At 40.0% G+C, this 19,075-nt stretch overlaps 1 protein-coding gene across 8 annotated transcripts; it reads left to right on the forward strand.

Moving 5' to 3' along the window:
- The first annotated feature begins 111 nt into the window (after nt 1–111).
- LOC306878634 (uncharacterized protein) lies at nt 112–18,895 on the forward strand. 8 transcript variants are annotated; one of them, XM_079431083.1, is made up of 23 exons: nt 112–194; nt 382–488; nt 1,331–1,387; nt 2,091–2,166; nt 2,259–2,318; nt 6,368–6,433; nt 7,438–7,473; nt 8,990–9,061; nt 9,146–9,223; nt 9,579–9,647; nt 10,534–10,590; nt 12,275–12,310; nt 12,399–12,446; nt 13,894–13,950; nt 14,022–14,111; nt 14,980–15,063; nt 15,139–15,216; nt 15,309–15,392; nt 16,794–16,877; nt 17,976–18,059; nt 18,135–18,243; nt 18,320–18,422; nt 18,548–18,895. In XM_079431083.1, the coding sequence occupies exons 3-23, from the start codon at nt 1,366–1,368 to the stop codon at nt 18,562–18,564; spliced, it is 1,410 nt and encodes a 469-aa protein (XP_079287209.1). In that variant the 5' UTR covers nt 112–194; nt 382–488; nt 1,331–1,365; the 3' UTR covers nt 18,565–18,895. The 8 variants fall into 8 exon arrangements, with proteins under 8 accessions (XP_079287209.1, XP_079287211.1, XP_079287215.1 ...); XM_079431085.1 differs by having other exon boundaries at nt 144–194; nt 1,317–1,387; XM_079431086.1 differs by having other exon boundaries at nt 160–488; nt 1,317–1,387.
- Nucleotides 18,896–19,075: the final 180 nt, after the last annotated feature.

Below are 19,075 nucleotides of genomic sequence, written 5' to 3' on the forward strand. Positions count from 1 at the left end.
ACCTTACATGTACAATGACAATAAAGTTGAATCTAATCTAATCTAAAATGTAAAAAAAAAAAATGTTGAGAAAGAGAGAGTGAAGACTCGTCTGACTGACAGGGAATGTGCGAGGCGTTCCTCTGATCTATCTACTCTCCTGCAGATAAAGACACGCCTGGACTTGTGACAGGAACATTTCTGGAGAAAAACAGGTGAATAAACCGAGCGTGTGAATGTGAGGATGTGATTACAGAACTCAGTTAAACACAGCTTTTGATCAGAGTAACAGAAGACTGAAGGAGTGTGTGTTTCTGATCTGATCTGAGTGTGAGTTTTCATAATGAACTCATTAATAGGATAATAGGAGAGTGTGTGTTTGTGCTGAAACTGACCGTACAGGTTTGTGCTGCTGTGATGTGATCAAAGTCCTCACTGGCTCTGACACAGAACAGGGTGTGACACAGAGTGAGACTTTCACACACACTCCAGCGGCGACACACACACAGGTGAGTCCGAGCGCTCCGCTTTATGTCCATTTATTCAGACATTTATATGTGAAAGTATTAAATGGCACGTTTGCTTGTTTCCTAACTTTAATATCCAGAATGTTTATATCTTGTGTTTATATCATGAACTCATCTCATGGTCAGATTTAGCATCTGAAAGATGAAGAACACATATATATATGTGACCCTGCAGCACAAAAGCAGTCATCAGTAACACAGGTATATCTGTAGCAATAGCCAACAATACATTGTATGGATCAAAATTATACATTTCTCTTTTATGACAAAAATCATTATGATATTAAGATCATGTTCCATGAAGATATTTTGTACATTTCCTACCGTAAATATATCAAAACTTCATTTTTGATTAGTAATATGCATTGCTAAGAACTTCATTTGAACAACTTTAAAGGTGATTTTCTCAATAATTAGATTTTTTTGTCAGATTCCAGATTTTCAAATAGTTGTATCTCAGACAAATATTGTCCGATCATAACAAACCATACATCAATGGAACGCTTGCCATACATGAATTGACCCTTATGACAGGTTTGGTGGTCCTGTATATAATGTGTGTTAGACTGAGCAGGAGGATCGGTGGTAACGAGAAGCTGCTAATCAGCAGGGTGTGTAGTAATTGTTTCTGAAGGGGTGTTTGCTGGTAGATCAGGACGGGTAACTTCACGTCACACCCTGAGAAGCAGGGAAAAAGGGCTGGAGACTCGAGAACAAAACACTGTTGGCACCTGCTTTACTTCGACACGCAAACACCAGCGCATTGTGTGTGTGTCAGTCACATACTGTCCTTCATCTTCATAACCACAGACGCTTGATTTCAGAACACTGCCGTCCAGATTCACATCTATAACACAACATGAGCACACAGACCAAATCCGGTAAGATCTTATATTTACACAGACACAGATGAAACCTGTCAAAAACATGCCCTACATATACTTATTATTATTAAAATGAATAAATATTTTGTGCATTATAACATTATTTTCATGATATTTCCTCCTGAAATCTCATTACAGTAATGTGAAAAAAAAGTTATAGTACATGGTAAAATTAATTTTATTGCCTTTAATTTATGCTGATTTTGATAAATTTGCTGATTTTGACAAAAATCCCACATTGTAGTAATTAGACTTACCATTGATAATAATGGAAATTACAACTAAATGTGGGGAAAATGTGTTGAACAAAAAAAAATTGTGACATTGCATAAACGACTGATGTTCCTATTTAATTTTATTGTCTATGTTTTACCATGTTTTATATTATTTTAAAGATTTTTGATATCTTTAGATATTTATTGAATAGATATTCTCTTTGTATGTTATTTATTCTTCTCTTTTTATTGTGATGCTGTGCCAAGTGGCCTAAAGTTCCTCTTTTGGGGGATCAGTGAAGGAACAATGCTAATCCTAAAATAGGCATCGGTTCATTTCATAAATAATATGAAATCATTTATATTCTGCATATGTTGTGATGAGATTCACCCCCCCCCCACGCACACAGACACGTATAGGTGTGTGTACATGTACATGTGTGTGATGATGTTGTGTAAACATGTTTGAGTTGTGATGAACGCAGACAGCGGCAAGAAGAGAACTGTCCTGAAAGACAGCAGCTGGATCAGAAGAAGCCCAGAGGAGGACGAGCCTGTCGAGTACGACACACACACACACACACACACACACACACACACGTGATGTAGAAATTAAATGCTCCTAATGCTGGATATTGATGCTTCTGTTGCAGTTATGATCCTAACCCCGGTAAAGTCGTTCTGAATCAACGGAAATCAGGGGATGATGTCAGGTCAGAATCATATCATCTGCTGATTTTCATAATACAATTTTTTTACTGTCACTTTGCTACTATTTTCAGAACCGTGATGTCATTTTTCACAACTCTAGACTCAAAACGGTTATCACTTGTAACACAGGCAGTCTAATGTTCAAAACATTGCATTGTGCATTCACATCTTTAAAGAAATCTTGCACAATCATTGGTTAAAAAAAACAAAACAAATTTACTGTGAAATACCATTGAAACATAACTATAGATCACCCACACACAAGCAACCGATAGTTTCACTGTGTCATTGTTCGTACAATCATTAAATATTGTAGAGCAGAATAGGTGATACAGGTTTCATTATGGTACTACATGTACAGTAAATACATCTCTGTACAAGTACTGCAGCAGTAGAGAGAATACTACAGACACAGTGGAATCATTGAACAAAGTTTGTAATATATTGATGCAAAACACTACAGTACAATCACAACATAGGTTTATTTGAATCAAAGCAAAAATACAGTAATTAGCTATGAAATAGAAAAGAAAAGACAGTACTGTAAAACATCAAATGCAGTGTTCCTCAACTTGCTTGTACTGTAAGAAACAAAACAGGAGTGATTACTGTACTTCTACATTGTCATCAACTCTGTGTTGTGGATTTGGCCACAGGTTCTCATCTACATCACAATGGATGTTTTCATTAGCCAAACATCTTGGAAAAAACCTTCGGGCATGGCCAATCCAGGCCTGACACTGGTCTGCTGTGATGTCATTGCAGGCGTCATCCATGGCCTGGAGAAGAGTGACTTGTTCATGAGGGTGCCTATCATTAACCTTCCATCTCCATGCGGAGAACAATTCCTCAATCGGGTTAAGGAAGGGAGAGTATGGGGGTAAATACAGGGTGGTAAATTGTGCATGGGCCTGAAACCATGCTTGCACCACATGAGCATGATGGAACCTGACATTGTCCCACACAATGACATAGGTCACACCTTCAGCTCTACAAACCTGATCGAGCTCATCAAGAAAGGTGACAAGGAGAGCTGCATTATATGGTCCAATATGAGGTCTGCGTCCCACCACACCATCTTCTGATATAGCCGCACACATGGTAATGTTGGCCCCACGTTGTCCAGGTACTTGGATGGTTGCCCGCTGGCCAATGAAATTCCGACCTCTCCGCCTCTCAGAAGGGGTGCCTGTCCTCTACCACGTTCCCCCACACCTCTCAAACGAGGCCCACGACCACCTCTCAGAAGGGGTGCCTGTCCTCTACCACGTTCCCCCACACCTCTCAAACGAGGCCCACGACCACCTCTCAGAAGGGGCGCCTGTCCTCTACCACGTTCCCCCACACCTCTCAAACGAGGCCCACGACCACCTCTCAGAAGGGGCGCCTGTCCTCTACCACGTTCCCCCACACCTCTCAAACGAGGCCCACGACCACCTCTCAGAAGGGGCGCCTGTCCTCTACCACGTTCCCCCACACCTCTCAAACGAGGCCCACGACCACCTCTCAGAAGGGGCGCCTGTCCTCTACCACGTTCCTCCACTCCTCTCAAACGAGGCCCACGACCACCTCTCAGAAGGGGTACCTGTCCTCTACCACGTTCCTCCACTCCTCTCAAACGAGGCCCACGACCACCTCTCAGAAGGGGTGCCTGTCCTCTACCACTTTCCCTCACACCTCTCAAACGAGGCCCACGACCACCTCTCAAAAGGGGCGCCTGTCCTCTACCACGTTCCCCCACACCTCTCAAACGAGGCCCAAGACCACCTCTCAGAAGGGGCGCCTGTCCTCTACCACGTTCCCCCACTCCTCTCAAACGAGGCCCACGACCACCTCTCAGAAGGGGCGCCTGTCCTCTACCACGTTCCCCCGCACCTCTCAAACGAGGCCCACGACCACCTCTCAGAAGGGGCGCCTGTCCTCTACCACGTTCCCCCGCACCTCTCAAACGAGGCCCACGACCACCTCTCAGAAGGGGCGCCTGTCCTCTACCACGTTCCCCCGCACCTCTCAAACGAGGCCCACGACCACCTCTCAGAAGGGGCGCCTGTCCTCTACCACGTTCCCCCGCACCTCTCAAACGAGGCCCACGACCACCTCTCAGAAGGGGCGCCTGTCCTCTACCACGTTCCCCCGCTCCTCTCAAACGAAGCCCACGACCACCTCTCAGAAGGGGCGCCTGTCCTCTACCACGTTCCCCCCGCACCTCTCAAACGAGGCCCACGACCACCTCTCAGAAGGGGCGCCTGTCCTCTACCACGTTCCCCCGCACCTCTCAAACGAGGCCCACGACCACCTCTCAGAAGGGGCGCCTGTCCTCTACCACGTTCCCCCCGCACCTCTCAAACGAGGCCCACGACCACCTCTCAAAAGGGGCGCCTGTCCTCTACCACGTTCCCCCGCACCTCTCAAACGAGGCCCACGACCACCTCTCAGAAGGGGCGCCTGTCCTCTACCACGTTCCCCCGCACCTCTCAAACGAGGCCCACGACCACCTCTCAGAAGGGGCGCCTGTCCTCTACCACGTTCCCCCGCACCTCTCAAACGAGGCCCACGACCACCTCTCAGAAGGGGCGCCTGTCCTCTACCACGTTCCCCCGCTCCTCTCAAACGAAGCCCACGACCACCTCTCAGAAGGGGCGCCTGTCCTCTACCACGTTCCCCCACACCTCTCAAACGAGGCCCAAGACCACCTCTCAGAAGGGGCGCCTGTCCTCTACCACGTTCCCCCCGCTCCTCTCAAACGAGGCCCACGACCACCTCTCAGAAGGGGCGCCTGTCCTCTACCACGTTCCCCCGCACCTCTCAAACGAGGCCCACGACCACCTCTCAGAAGGGGCGCCTGTCCTCTACCACGTTCCCCCGCACCTCTCAAACGAGGCCCACGACCACCTCTCAAAAGGGGCGCCTGTCCTCTACCACGTTCCCCCACACCTCTCAAACGAGGCCCACGACCACCTCTCAGAAGGGGTGCCTGTCCTCTACCACGTTCCCCCACACCTCTCAAACGAGGCCCAAGACCACCTCTCAGAAGGGGCGCCTGTCCTCTACCACTTTCCCCCGCTCCTCTCAAACGAGGCCCACGACCACCTCTCAGAAGGGGCGCCTGTCCTCTACCACGTTCCCCCGCACCTCTCAAACGAGGCCCACGACCACCTCTCAGAAGGGGTGCCTGTCCTCTACCACGTTCCCCCACTCCTCTCAAACGAGGCCCAAGACCACCTCTCAGAAGGGGTGCCTGTCCCCTGCCATTCCTTTGACCAACAAATCTTCCTCGTATTCCTCCCACCACTGCTTGACCTCCATTGTGAACTGGATCACCTGCTGGTTCCATGTTACGTATCACTATGCTCTTGCAATTGGATCCCAATCAACTCTTTATATACTCATTCCACAATGTGCACTCAATCATCAGTAACGAGCTGGCAGAATTGGACAAGCAATTACAAGGGCCTGCATCTATACAGTGCAGTACTGTCAATACTGTAAATAGTCTGAAAAGGTGGTACAGTATTTGGGACCATAGACACAGTGTCTGATGAAGCATTATGATAAAATATTAGGCTACATCCATGGATATTGTAGTCTAATTGGCTCATGCTCCACACTAATTGGTGACAATGAATCTCATTACAGTATCTTGAAACTTTGATGATTTAAACATGGAAGATTGTTTGTCTGTTTCCATACAACTATGCATTAAGAGTAAAGCAACAGTTACTTATCATTTTGAGCAGTTGTATCAATTGATAGTTAGATCATTGTAAGGAAATGAATAGACACTCATTTGAAATGTAATGTGTGAATTGCCTTTTGAAATAGTAGTACTTTGTGTCATATTGAACCGGTGACTTCTGTTGAATGAACAAATGATCTAAGTTTTATGTGTATTGTATCCAAGCAATTGAGAAAAGGGTTAGAGTTTTGAAAAATGTTCATTGGTTGTGAGTTTTGTGTCTAGAGTTGTGAAAAATTACATCAAGGTTGTGAAAATAGTAGCAAAGTGATTGTAAAAAACTGTAAATCACATTCCTGTTCTGTGTGACTTCAGCAAACCTCTGGAGGCCGATCAAACCTCAGAGAACTCTGGGACGTCCATCAGCTCCTTAACCAAGAGGTGCCTCAAACACTATCAATATAACATTGTCTATATATATTTCTGCTGTATATACACTACCAGTCAAAAGTTTTTGAACAGTAAGATTTTTTATATTTTTTAAAGAAGTCTCTTCTGCTCACCAAACCTGCATTTATTTGATCCAAAGTACAGCAAAAGCAGTAATATTGTGAAATATTTTTACTATTTAAAACAGCTGTTTTCTATGTGAATATGTGTTAAACTGTAATTTATTTCTGTGATCTGCAGCTGTATTTTCAGCATCATTACTCCAGTCTTCAGTGTCACATGATCTTCAGAAATCATTCAAATATTCTGATATGCTGCTCAAGAAACAGTTTTTATTATTATTATTATTATGTTGAAAACAGCTGAGTAGAACTTTTTCAGGATTTTTTGATGAATAGAAAGTTCAGAGGAACAGCAGAAATCTTTTGTGACATTATAAATGTCTTTATCATCACTTTTGATCAATTTAAAGCATCCTTGCTAAATAAAGGTATTAATTTCTATAATCCCCCCCCCAAATATTTTTTTTAACTGACTCAAAGCTTTTGAGTGGTATAGTGTATAATTTTAACAAAGCTTTTTATTTCAGATAAACGCTGATCTTTGGATCTTTGTATTCTTCAAAGAATCCTGAAAAAATGTACTCAACTGTTTTAAATATTGATAATAATGATAATAATCAGAAATGTTTGTTGAGCAGTAAATCAGTATATTATTATGATTTCTGAAGGATCATGTGACACTGAAGACTGGAGTAATGATGCTGAAAATACAGCTGCACATCACAGAAATAAATTACAGTTTAAAACATATTCACATAGAAAACAGATATTTTAAATAGTAAAAATATTTCACAATATTACTGCTTTTGCTGTACTTTGGATCAAATAAATGCAGGCTTTGGTGAGCAGAAGAGACTTCTTTAAAAAACATTTAACTGTTCAAAAACGTTTGACTGGTAATGTATGATGTTGAATGATTTCTGTTTCTTGTAGATTTGGTGGCAGTCAGGAGCTGCTCAACAAAACCAGGTTGGTTTATGCTGGTTTATGTTTGTTTGTGTTGGCTTGTTTTGGCTTGTGTTGGCTTGTGTTGGTTTTTATTGGCTTGTGTTGGTTTGTGTTGGCTTGTTTTGGTTTTTATTGGCTTGTGTTGGCTTGTGTTGGTTTGTGTTGGCTTGTGTTGGTTTGTGTTGGTTTGTGTTGGCTTGTGTTGGCTTGTGTTGGTTTGTGTTGGCTTGTGTTGGTTTGTGTTGGCTTGTTTTGGTTTGTGTTGGCTTGTGTTGGTTTGTGTTGGCTTGTGTTGGTTTTTATTGGCTTGTGTTGGTTTGTGTTGGCTTGTGTTGGTTTTTATTGGCTTGTGTTGGCTTGTGTTGGTTTGTGTTGGCTTGTGTTGGTTTGTGTTGGCTTGTGTTGGCTTGTGTTGGCTTGTGTTGGTTTTTATTGGCTTGTGTTGGTTTGTGTTGGCTTGTGTTGGTTTTTATTGGCTTGTGTTGGCTTGTGTTGGTTTGTGTTGGCTTGTGTTGGTTTGTGTTGGCTTGTGTTGGTTTGTGTTGGCTTGTGTTGGCTTGTGTTGGTTTGTGTTGGCTTGTGTTGGTTTGTGTTGGCTTGTTTTGGTTTGTGTTGGCTTGTGTTGGTTTGTGTTGGCTTGTGTTGGTTTGTGTTGGCTTGTGTTGGTTTGTGTTGGCTTGTTTTGGTTTGTGTTGGCTTGTGTTGGTTTGTGTTGGCTTGTGTTGGTTTATGCTGGTTTATGTTTGTTTGTGTTGGCTTGTTTTGGCTTGTGTTGGCTTGTGTTGGCTTGTGTTGGTTTTTATTGGCTTGTGTTGGTTTGTGTTGGCTTGTTTTGGCTTGTGTTGGTTTGTGTTGGCTTGTGTTGGTTTTTATTGGCTTGTGTTGGCTTGTGTTGGTTTGTGTTGGCTTGTGTTGGTTTGTGTTGGCTTGTGTTGGTTTGTGTTGGCTTGTGTTGGCTTGTGTTGGTTTGTGTTGGCTTGTTTTGGTTTGTGTTGGCTTGTGTTGGTTTGTGTTGGCTTGTGTTGGTTTGTGTTGGCTTGTGTTGGTTTGTGTTGGCTTGTTTTGGTTTGTGTTGGCTTGTGTTGGTTTGTGTTGGCTTGTGTTGGTTTGTGTTGGCTTGTGTTGGTTTGTGTTGGCTTGTGTTGGCTTGTGTTGGTTTGTGTTGGCTTGTGTTGGTTTGTGCTGGTTTGTGTTGGCTTGTGTTGGTTTGTGTTGGCTTGTGTTGGTTTGTGTTGTTTTTTGTTGGCTTGTGTTGGTTTGTGTTGGCTTGTGTTGGCTTGTGTTCGTTTGTGTTGGTTTGTGTTGGCTTGTGTTGGTTTGTGTTGTTTTGTTGTTGGCTTGTGTTGGTTTGTGTTGGTTTTTGTTGGCTTGTGTTGGCTTGTGTTGGTTTGTGTTGGCTTGTGTTCGTTTGTGTTGGTTTGTGTTGGCTTGTGTTGGTTTGTGTTGGCTTGTGTTGGTTTGTGTTGGTTTGTGTTGGCTTGTGTTGGCTTCTGTCTGGTGATTCTCAGTGGTCTGACTCTTCTGTCGTCCGCAGCAGCAGCAGCAGCATGAACACTAAGAGCGGAGCCGTCTCCATCGCATCGCCCTCCAAACCTCCGCTCCCTGTCAAGTGAGAGCCGCTGCTGCACACAGAACACACGGAGGTTTAGTGTGTTTAGCCAGTCTGTTAAGTGTGTGATTCGCTCTGTTGCAGGAATCCGGCACTCAAGACTCCCAACAGCTCCAGCTTCACTGCGAGGGTGTTCTCCGGAGCAAACACCAGCAGCAAACCGTGAGTGAACTAGACTAGAGCACTGCTAAGGGTTCACTTTCAGAATCATTTACTCACCCTCCGCTTCTTCCAAACCTGTATCCAAACCTGTATCAGAGCACAAACGAAGATATTTAAAAAAATGTGCACCATTGACTTCCGTAGTATTTTTTTTCCTACTATGGAAGTCAATGGTGCTCATCAACTGTTTGGATATCAGTATTTTCAGTGTTGGGAAGGTTACTTTGGAAATGTAATGGGTTACAGGTTACAAGTTACCCTATTTAAAAAGTAATAAGTAGTGTAACTATTTCAATTACTTTATTAAAGTAGTGTAACTGATAACATTTGATTAATTTTCTAAATTTTTGTGCAGGTCGAGTCCTGTTAAACGAACCTTTGGTGAGAAGCTTCCAGAGGTCACAGCATCTCAAAACACTAACGGGTGAGTCGAGTGTGTTCTGGCATTCACCACAGGCTTATTATACTCAACTTCATTTCAAACCATTAAACATTTCTTTACTTAAAATAAATACTAACTGAAATAAAATATAAAAACTTTTTGTTTAAAGGCAACATTTATCATTTCAATTTAGTTTATCTTTATGTACTAAAATAACTAAAACTGAAATAAAAATTACTAAAAAACTATATAGACATATATAGAAAACACTGCTAAAAATGACAAAAACACACAACATAAAACAAAATTAAATAGAAAAAAAACTATGTAGACATACGTATAAGTATAACTACTAAAATTATATATACAGTCAGGTCCATATATATTTATGTGTGTGTGTGTGTGTGTATGTATATATATATATATATATATATATATATATATATATATATATATATAATGTACCTATATAACTACTTAAAATGACAAAAACATGCAACATAAAACAGTTACAGAAAATGCAAAAATAAAAATGAAAATGCAAAAATAAAAATAAAAAAATTCAAAATATTAATAAAAATATCATATTAATCTCAGTGATACTAAAATGCCTGTTTCAGCAGCTGAACCATTTTGAGCTTAAATATTTATCTTTCAGTAATTTAACAACAAATTTAAATTTTTCTGATGTCAGTTACTGATCACATGACATTCACATAAACAAATAAAATATTCAGTCTTTTTTAGTAAACGTTATACTTTGTTTTTATTTTATAATATGTTTAATTTATTTTCATATGAATGATTAGTTTTCCATCAACTGCAGTATCACACATGATCTCACTGAAGGAGCGTTCCAGTTTCATGTAAAGTTTCAGTTTGATTTCAGTTTTTGGTTGGTTTTGTATTTTGTTGATGTTTTTAACAGAATCGATAAGACCAGCAGCAGCGGAGCGGCTCCATCGACTCCTCCGTCGTCTGTGACGTGAGTCTGTTTAATATATACACACACAATTCAATATATAATAATATGTAATATATACACACACAATTCAATATATAATAATATGTAATATATACACACACAATTCAATATATAATAATATGTAATATATACACACACAATTCAATATATAATAATATGTAATATATACACACACAATTCAATATATAATAATATGTAATATATACACACACAATTCAATATATAATAATATGTAATATATACACACACAATTCAATATATAATAATATGTAATATATACACACACACAATTCAATATATAATAATATATAATATATACACACACAATTCAAAGGCCCTTTTCTCCCTCCTTAAAAATTTCACAACACCCCCAGATTCACTTCCTCTTCACCTGTACTCCTCTGATTTCTATAATACTATAGTATCATTTTTCTCTTCAAAAATCGACACATTCACCATCAACTGATGTCCACTTCTGTTCTGAATTCACCTGTCCCAGTTTTATTCGCCCCTTCTCATGTGCTCTCAGTATTTACCTTACCCTCAGTAAATGAAATTTCCAAACTCATTCAGAAATCCAAATCTTCAGCCTGTAGATTGGACCTCCTTCCTACTGCTCTTGCAAAGGCTACCTTGTCCTCTCTGACCTCTTTCATCACAGATATCATTCACTCTTCCCTTACTACTGGAATTGTTCCTTCTTCTCTCAAAACAGCTCAATTCTCAACCAGATGTCCCAACAACCTTAATAATTTTCGTCCTATTTCAAATCTTCCATTCATCTCCAAAATTCTTGAAAAAATAGTTGCTGCTCAACTCCATACCCATCTTTCCTGCAATAATTTATATGAACAATTCCAGTCTGGTTTTCGTCCCCTCTACAGCACAGAAACAGCACTCCTTAAAATCACTAACGACCTCCTTCTAGCGGCTGACTCTGGGTTACTATCCTTGTTTCTTCTACTTGATTCTTCTACTTTCACCTTCGAAACATCAACCGTTTACGTCCATCCCTCACGCTTCACTCCACAGCCATTCTTGTTCATAGTCTAGTCACCTGTTGTTTAGACCATTGTAATTCCCTTTTGTTTGGCCTCCCGCATAAAACCCTCCATAAGTTACAACTGGTTCAAAACTCAGCTGCCCGTATTCTTACTTGCACCCCCTCTATCCATCACATCACACCCAACAGCTTCATTGGCTCCCCATTACTTACTGTATTAACTACAAAATACTTCTCCTCACATTTAAAGCCATTCATAATCTTGCACGTCCATATCTTCTTGACCTTCTCCATATTGCCAGACCCGCTCGCACTCTCAGATCCTCATCTCTCTGTTCTCCAGTCCATCTTGTCTGCTCCCCAGCTTAGGAACTCACTCCCTTCTGACCTTCGTAACATTGACTCTTTCTCACATTTTAAATCCAAACGTAGAAACCATCTGTTCAGCATAGCTTACATAGCCTTTGATCACAACTGCATTGTGTTTTTAATTGTATTGTGTCTTATTGTCTTTATTGTTTTTGTCTTGTTAATGATGTACGGTGACCTTGAGTGTCAAGAAAGGCTCCTATAAATAAGATGCATTATTATTATTATTATTAATGTGTAACTCTGATCTTCAGTCGGAGGAAAGCTGGAGTGTCTAATATCATCTGTGTGTGTTTTATTGATGTCTCACAGCGTCTCACAGTCACCAGCTCCTTCAGCCACATCCACGTAAGTCCTGTTCAGTCCAAACAAGATCTGAACCACGAGCTCCTCACGTTCTGCTTTAGATGAAGATGTGTTTTTATTGATTTCACAGCGGTGTGAAGAGTCCAGTGATCCAGCCCGCCGTGAAGAGCCCAAGCAGGTGAGATTCATCAGCAGACGTCATCAATCTCCATCATCTGTAGGGTTGGGTATTGATTCCAATGCTGCTGAAAAAAACAATAGAACCATCCCAGAAATGTCTGATGGTATCCACTACAAATACCATTACAAACCATCAACTTTTAACCATTAAAACCATTCAAAAATAGTTCTCTGTAGTGTGTTTTGGGACATATTCCATAAGGATTTATTGGTTTTAACAAGCCACCAATAGAAGGTGACCAGTAGAAACCCACAGCAGTTTCCATTAAAACCAATACAAGTCCCATTATAACCAGTAAAACCATTACAAATTTTGTGATGGTGTCTATTGTTTGTTTCAGCAGGAGAATTCCTAGTTTCGATTCCAATAAGATAAAAAATCCAACATAAAAAAAGAAGTCAAACATTTATTCTGTGTCTTTTTACAAAGCATTCTGTTGCAGCTGAATAACACGAGCAAAACCCAGCAGCCCAGAACACTTACAAGAGGAACTGTTGCCTATGCTTTTAACACAAATACCAACTGGACTAATATAAATTTCAAATATTAAAGTGTTAAAAACAAGTAAACAGTCAGTAATAAAATATGAACAAACAAATCAATTAGCAACAGCATAAATAAATACAACTGAACAATTTCAGGTACAGAAACTACTTAAAAGTTTAAAAACACTGCATTGTTTTCTTTTCATAAATAAAATATAGATTAATTAATTCAAGTTATTAAAGATATTCAGTCACGATTGGTGAATGGTTTTCTTTTGTTCTTTGATTAACATTAATGATAGCTGCACACGTTTATTTAACACAGAACACGCAGATCTAAAAATACTGTAATACTGTGATTTCTTTCTCATGTTTACGTTCACTTAAGACAAAAAACGGCTGTTTACTTAAATCATTTTAAATCACATTAAAACGCATGAATCGTTAAGCAGAATCGAAATGCGCGCGTCTTGGTTCTGGGAAATCTGGAACTGGTTAGTAAGTAAAATAGTATTTATATAGCACTTTTAAAGTGCTTTACACAGTATAAGAACACAATCATTGAAAATGCATTCATGAAGAGCTATACACAATATGCCAAGCCGTTTAATGCTTTATGTCAATAACAAAATCTTAAAATCAATCCTAAAATAAACGGTTAACCAAAGCAAAGAAGCTAAAACAGGTGTAACAGGATGAAATAACTTTGTTCGTGTCAGTAATCTGGCTGCAGCATTCTGCACTAATTGTAAACGCGATAAATTACGATGATTCAAAGAAGAAAACAAGGCGTTATAATAGTCAAGACGGGAAGAAATAAAAGCATGAATGAGCTTCTCTGTATCCTTAAAATTAAAAAACCGTCTCACCTTAGAAATATTTCTTAACTGACGAAAACTGAACCAGCTTCTTGGACCCGTTTTTCGAGACCCAACCCTAATTTTGGTCTTTGTTCTCAGGAGTGAAAGTGTGTCCGTCTCTACGCTGGTGTCCAAGTCCTCAACACCGTCGGCTCAGTAAGTGACTTTACACCAACGCTCTTCTGAATGTCACGTCATGATCTCTGATTCATCTGTTCATGAAACAGAACCGTCATCACAAACACCAAAACATCCTCCTCGATGCTGGAAGAGACTCCAAAACCTGCAGAGAAACCCTCGGTGGACCTGAAGCTCAGGTGAAGAACATTCACAGCAATAGTTCAGTCAAACATGAACGTGCGGAAAATGTGTTCACCCTCAGTTCATCTGAGATCAGGATGAGTGTGTTTCTTCATCAGGTTTGTAGAAATGTGTCTCTGCATCAGTGTCTCAGCAATGGATGCTCTGCAGTGAATGGGTGCCGTCAGAATGAGAGTCCAAACAGCTGATAAAAACATCCCAATAATCCACACCACTCCAGTCCATCAGTTAACATCTGGAGAAGACAAAAGATGAAACACATCCAGCATTAAGATGTTTTTAACTAAAATACCATAGCGTCCATAATCCATAATAACGCTTCCTCCAGAGAAAAAGTGCATCTCCTGTTGTCTCTCACATCAAAATCATATTTGATTTTACAAAAACATATTTGTTTAGAGCTCTTTTGGACTGTAAATAGTGCTTGATCTGCAGATTTCTCTCCTGATTCAGACCAGAACACTTTTTCTCTGGAGGAAGAGTTATTATGGACTCTATGGTATTTGAGTTAAAAACATCTTAATGCAGGATTAGTTTCAGTTTTTGTCTTCTCCAGATGTTAACTGATGGACTGGAGTGGTGTGGATTATTGTGATGTTTTTATCAGCTGTTTGGACTCTCATTCTGACGGCACCCATTCACTGCAGAGCATCCATTGCTGAGACACTGATGCAGAGACACATTTCTACAAACCTGATGAAGAAACAAACTCATTCTAATCTTTTCTTCTCAACTGCACACTCAAAAGTGGAAGCTGAGAGAAGTCTGTGGATTCATTGGAAGATCCAGTTATGATATTTTGATTAAACAGATGTTCATTTCACGCTGACTTTAACACATGTGATCGTGTTCATTCTTATGCAGTGACTTCAGTTATTCTTCGACTCGCTCTCCATCGTCTCCATCGTCTGTGACTCAGAACACACGCTACAGCTATCAGACCCCCAGGTAACGCTGTCAGATCCTTCACTCTCGTTTACTGGAGAACTCCAGGACACTCATTCATGATGTGTTTTCCATCAGCGCTCCACTGGATGATCTTGCTGACACTTTATTGCCGACCCGGTCTGGAAGCGTTCAGTCACAACCTGTCAGATCACAGTAAGATCGTTTGAGCTCAGATCATACTCTCTAGACACGATGATAACTCACAGTCAGATCATGTTGATGCACATGTGTTCTCTTTCTATCAGAACACAAGTCAAGACTGTTTATTCAGAGACTCCCGCTGCATCACCGACTCTGCGCTCGCCTCTGCAGACACTGGAGTCCAGCAGGTCAGATTCACTCATTCAGGGCCAGTGTTGGGGAAAAGTTACTTGTAAAATAATGCGTTACAATACTGCATTACTCCATTAAATTTTTTTCACTTTTTTTCATGGAAAGTAATGCATTGTGTTACTTTTTGTCACCTTGGATGGTCTTGCTTATTTATTTTTAATAATGAAAAATGCAAAAGTTATATTTTTGGCAAGCATAAGGACCCTTTCACACCAAATTGTAAATGAATAAGCCTCAGTCTGAAGGAAGGGTCTCTGCACTTACTCCTGATTTCTCTCAACATGGCAACACCAGAGCTGTCAGTCAATACATGAGAAACAAAGGAACTGCTGTTACTTATTTGAAAAGATATTTCATTGTAATTATAAAAGTAATGTATTACTAGTTACTTAAAAAAGTAATCTGATTACATATGTTATTTGTAATGTGTTACCCCCAACACTGTGTTGATGCACATCAGAGGTGGACAGTAACCAAGTACATTTACTAGAGTATTGTACTTTTTGAGGATCTGTACTTTACTTGAGTATTATTTTTTCTGGAAACTTATGACTTTAACTTCACTACATCTGAAAGACAAGTATTGTACTTTTCACTCCACTACATTTCTATCAAGGTGCTCGAAGTAGAAAGTTGTTACTATGTAGCAGCTTTAAAAGTCAGTGGGTGATTTATTTATTTATTTTTTTAGAAAATAAGATTTTTTGACAGCATATCAGTAATCACTCATCAGGTTACGTAAAGTGATTTCCCAGCATTTTTTAAACACTGACCAGTTGCAAATGTGATATGTATTTGGAACGATTCAATAATAAGACGTTAATATTGTGGTATTAGACACAATATTGTCTGATTTTGCTAAATTGTGTAAACGGAAATATTACCTATAAAACCACAGACGAACTGTTGTGCATCTCTGAACAAAACACAATAGGTGTTGGACTTGAAGCAGCACTGCAGACCGTTCTGTGTGTGACGTCAACGTATGACGTGAGAGTGATGATCTCTAATAAATCTGGCTGTTTTGCTTTTGTTGTTAAAGCAGTGTTGCTGTTGTAAAGTTATACAGCGACAGTTGTGTTGCTGGGTTTTAAAGCAGGTCTGATTTTTTTAATCAGTCTGTATTTACAGCATTTTCACTGTCCACTCATTTCAAATGTGGATGAATACATAGATGTGTGCACACACTGAGCCGTGTGAGATCACTACCATCCTGCTTTTGTAGGGGTTGGTAGTGGTGTTAAAAAAATTCTCACTTGTTTTATTTCTATAAGTTTTTAAGTAAAAGTCTTTCCCTTGTAATGGAGTAATATTTGACCAGCAGTATCTGTACTTTCACTCGAGTAATGGAGTTGTGTGCTTTGTGCACATGTGAACATCTGTTCTCTTTCTATCAGAACACAAGTCAAGACTGTTTATTCAGAGACTCCCGCTGCATCACCGACTCTGCGCTCGCCTCTGCAGACACTGGAGTCCAGCAGGTCAGATTCACTCATTCAGGGCCAGTGTTGGGGAAAAGTTACTTTTTATTTTTTGAAGTAATGCATTTCAATATTGTGTTACTCCATAAAAAATTAACTACATTTAGTCATTTAGCAGACACTTTTATCCAAATGAGGACAATGGAAGCAATCAAAATCAACAAAAGAGCGTTGATATGCAAGTGCTGCACTAGTCTCAGTTAGATTAATGCAGCACACTTAGCAAGGTTTTTTTTTTTTAACAGATAGAATAGAAAAAGAATAGAGCAAGCTAGTGTTAGAGGCCTTTTTTGCTTTTGTTAATTGTATAATAAATAAAAAGAAAACAAATAGAATACAAAAACATTAGAAAAGCTAGTGTTAGTTTTTTATGTTTTTTTAAGAAAACAAGCAGTTAGTAAATGATGAGAGTGCAAGTCTAAAAGGGGCAAGATTTTTAAAGAATAGAATTAGAATAGAGAGTGCTAGAGTTAGAGGATCAAATAAAGATGGAAGAGATGTGTTTTAGCCGATTCTTGAAGATGGCTAAGGACTCAGCTGCTGGGATTGAGTTGTGCAGGAGGGAACAGTTAATGTAAAAGTCTGTGAAAGTGATTTTGGGATGAACAATAAAGCGACGTTCACTTGCAGAACACAAGCTTCTAGAGGCAGAGACGTCTGAAGTAATGAATTTAGGTAAAGGGGTGCAGAGCCAGTGGTGGTTTTGTAGACAAACATTAATGCCTTGAATTTAATGCGAGCAGCTATTGGTAGCCAGTGCAGATTGATGAACAGAGGTGTGACGTGCATTCTTTTTGACTCATTAAAAATGTATAAATTTTTAATAACAAAAAATCCAAAAGTTTTTAAATGAATAAGCCTCAGGCTGAAGGAAGAGACTATGCACCTCACTCCTGATTTCTCTCAACATGGCAACACCAGAGCTGTCAGTAAATACATGAGAAACAAACATGCGCTACTTATTTGAAAAAGTAACTTAATTAAAAAGTAATGCATTACTTTACTAGTTATTTAAAAAGTAATCTGATTACATAACTTATTTGTAATGTGTGTTGCCCCCAGCACTGTGTTGATGCACATCTGTTCTCTTTCTATCAGAACACAAGTCAAGACTGTTTATTCAGAGACTCCCGCTGCATCACCGACTCTGCGCTCGCCTCTGCAGACACTGGAGTCCAGCAGGTCAGATTCACTCATTCAGGAAGTTCAGGGCCTTATTATTTTATCTAGTGTACTGTAAGCGGATGTCTTGTGCAGGAATGTCAGCAGTCGGGATGTTTGTACGGTCTGTGGGAAACCCATCGCTGGATCAGAGAGGATGATTCTGGAAGATCTGAAGATCATCAGCCACACGTCCTGCTTCAAGGTAAAACATCTCTCAATGTGAATCTGATGCTCAGAGCTGAACTCTGTAGTGACGTGTGTGTGTGTGTGTTTGTCAGTGTGCAGTGTGTCGCTGTGATCTCGGCGGGCTGGAGGCGGGGAAGTCTCTATGGGTTTATCGGGAGCGAGTGAACTGCACAAACTGCTACAGTAAAATGAGAGGTAATGCACTTCTTCATCACAGGAGCATCATAACACATTCAAAATCACCTCTAACTATCATGTAATCTGAAATACTTCATATAGACTATCATACATGTTGAATGTGTTGATTTCATTTGTTTCAGGTCAGTGGTATATTTGAGATGGACGGGGATCAATCTACACGGAGACACTGAATATTAATAAAGACAATAATTCAACACAACTGATCTTATAAATTACAGTTGATTAAGATGTAAAATGGCATAAGGATGTGAGGCATGCTTTATATTATATTCATGAGGAAAATGTTTACAGTATTTATATGGTAATGCTTTTGTGAGATTATTAATGGGCAACGCTTTGATAATTCATGAGAATATATATTCAAATATGCAAATGCAATCTATTCTTTTAATTTCATTTGAGTGTAACTGATATTAATGTTCAACTGAAAACATATGCACATAATAAAACTATATTCTGATTCTGACGAGTTCTGTTTTAATACAATTCATTAGATAGATAGGTGTGTGTGTGTGTGTGTGTTTGTTTGAGTGTGTGTGTGTGTGTGTGTGTGTGTGTGTGATTGTGTAAGAATATAAGTGAGCAGGAAACCGCGTACCCAGATTCGGCGTTTTGACGAATGTCAAATTTGTACTCGTCTGACCATA

The sequence above is a fragment of the Barbus barbus genome, assembly GCF_936440315.1.
Source record: "Barbus barbus genome assembly, chromosome: 13".
Lineage (NCBI taxonomy): Eukaryota > Metazoa > Chordata > Actinopteri > Cypriniformes > Cyprinidae > Barbus > Barbus barbus.

Coding starts and splice junctions, on each gene's coding strand:
- LOC306878634 (XM_079431083.1), top strand. CDS start 1,366: ATGAGCACACAGACCAAATCCG. Junction 9,062..9,145: donor AAACCTCCGCTCCCTGTCAA/GTGAGAGCCGCT, acceptor GCTCTGTTGCAG/GAATCCGGCACTCAAGACTC. Junction 16,878..17,975: donor CAGACACTGGAGTCCAGCAG/GTCAGATTCACT, acceptor TCTTTCTATCAG/AACACAAGTCAAGACTGTTT.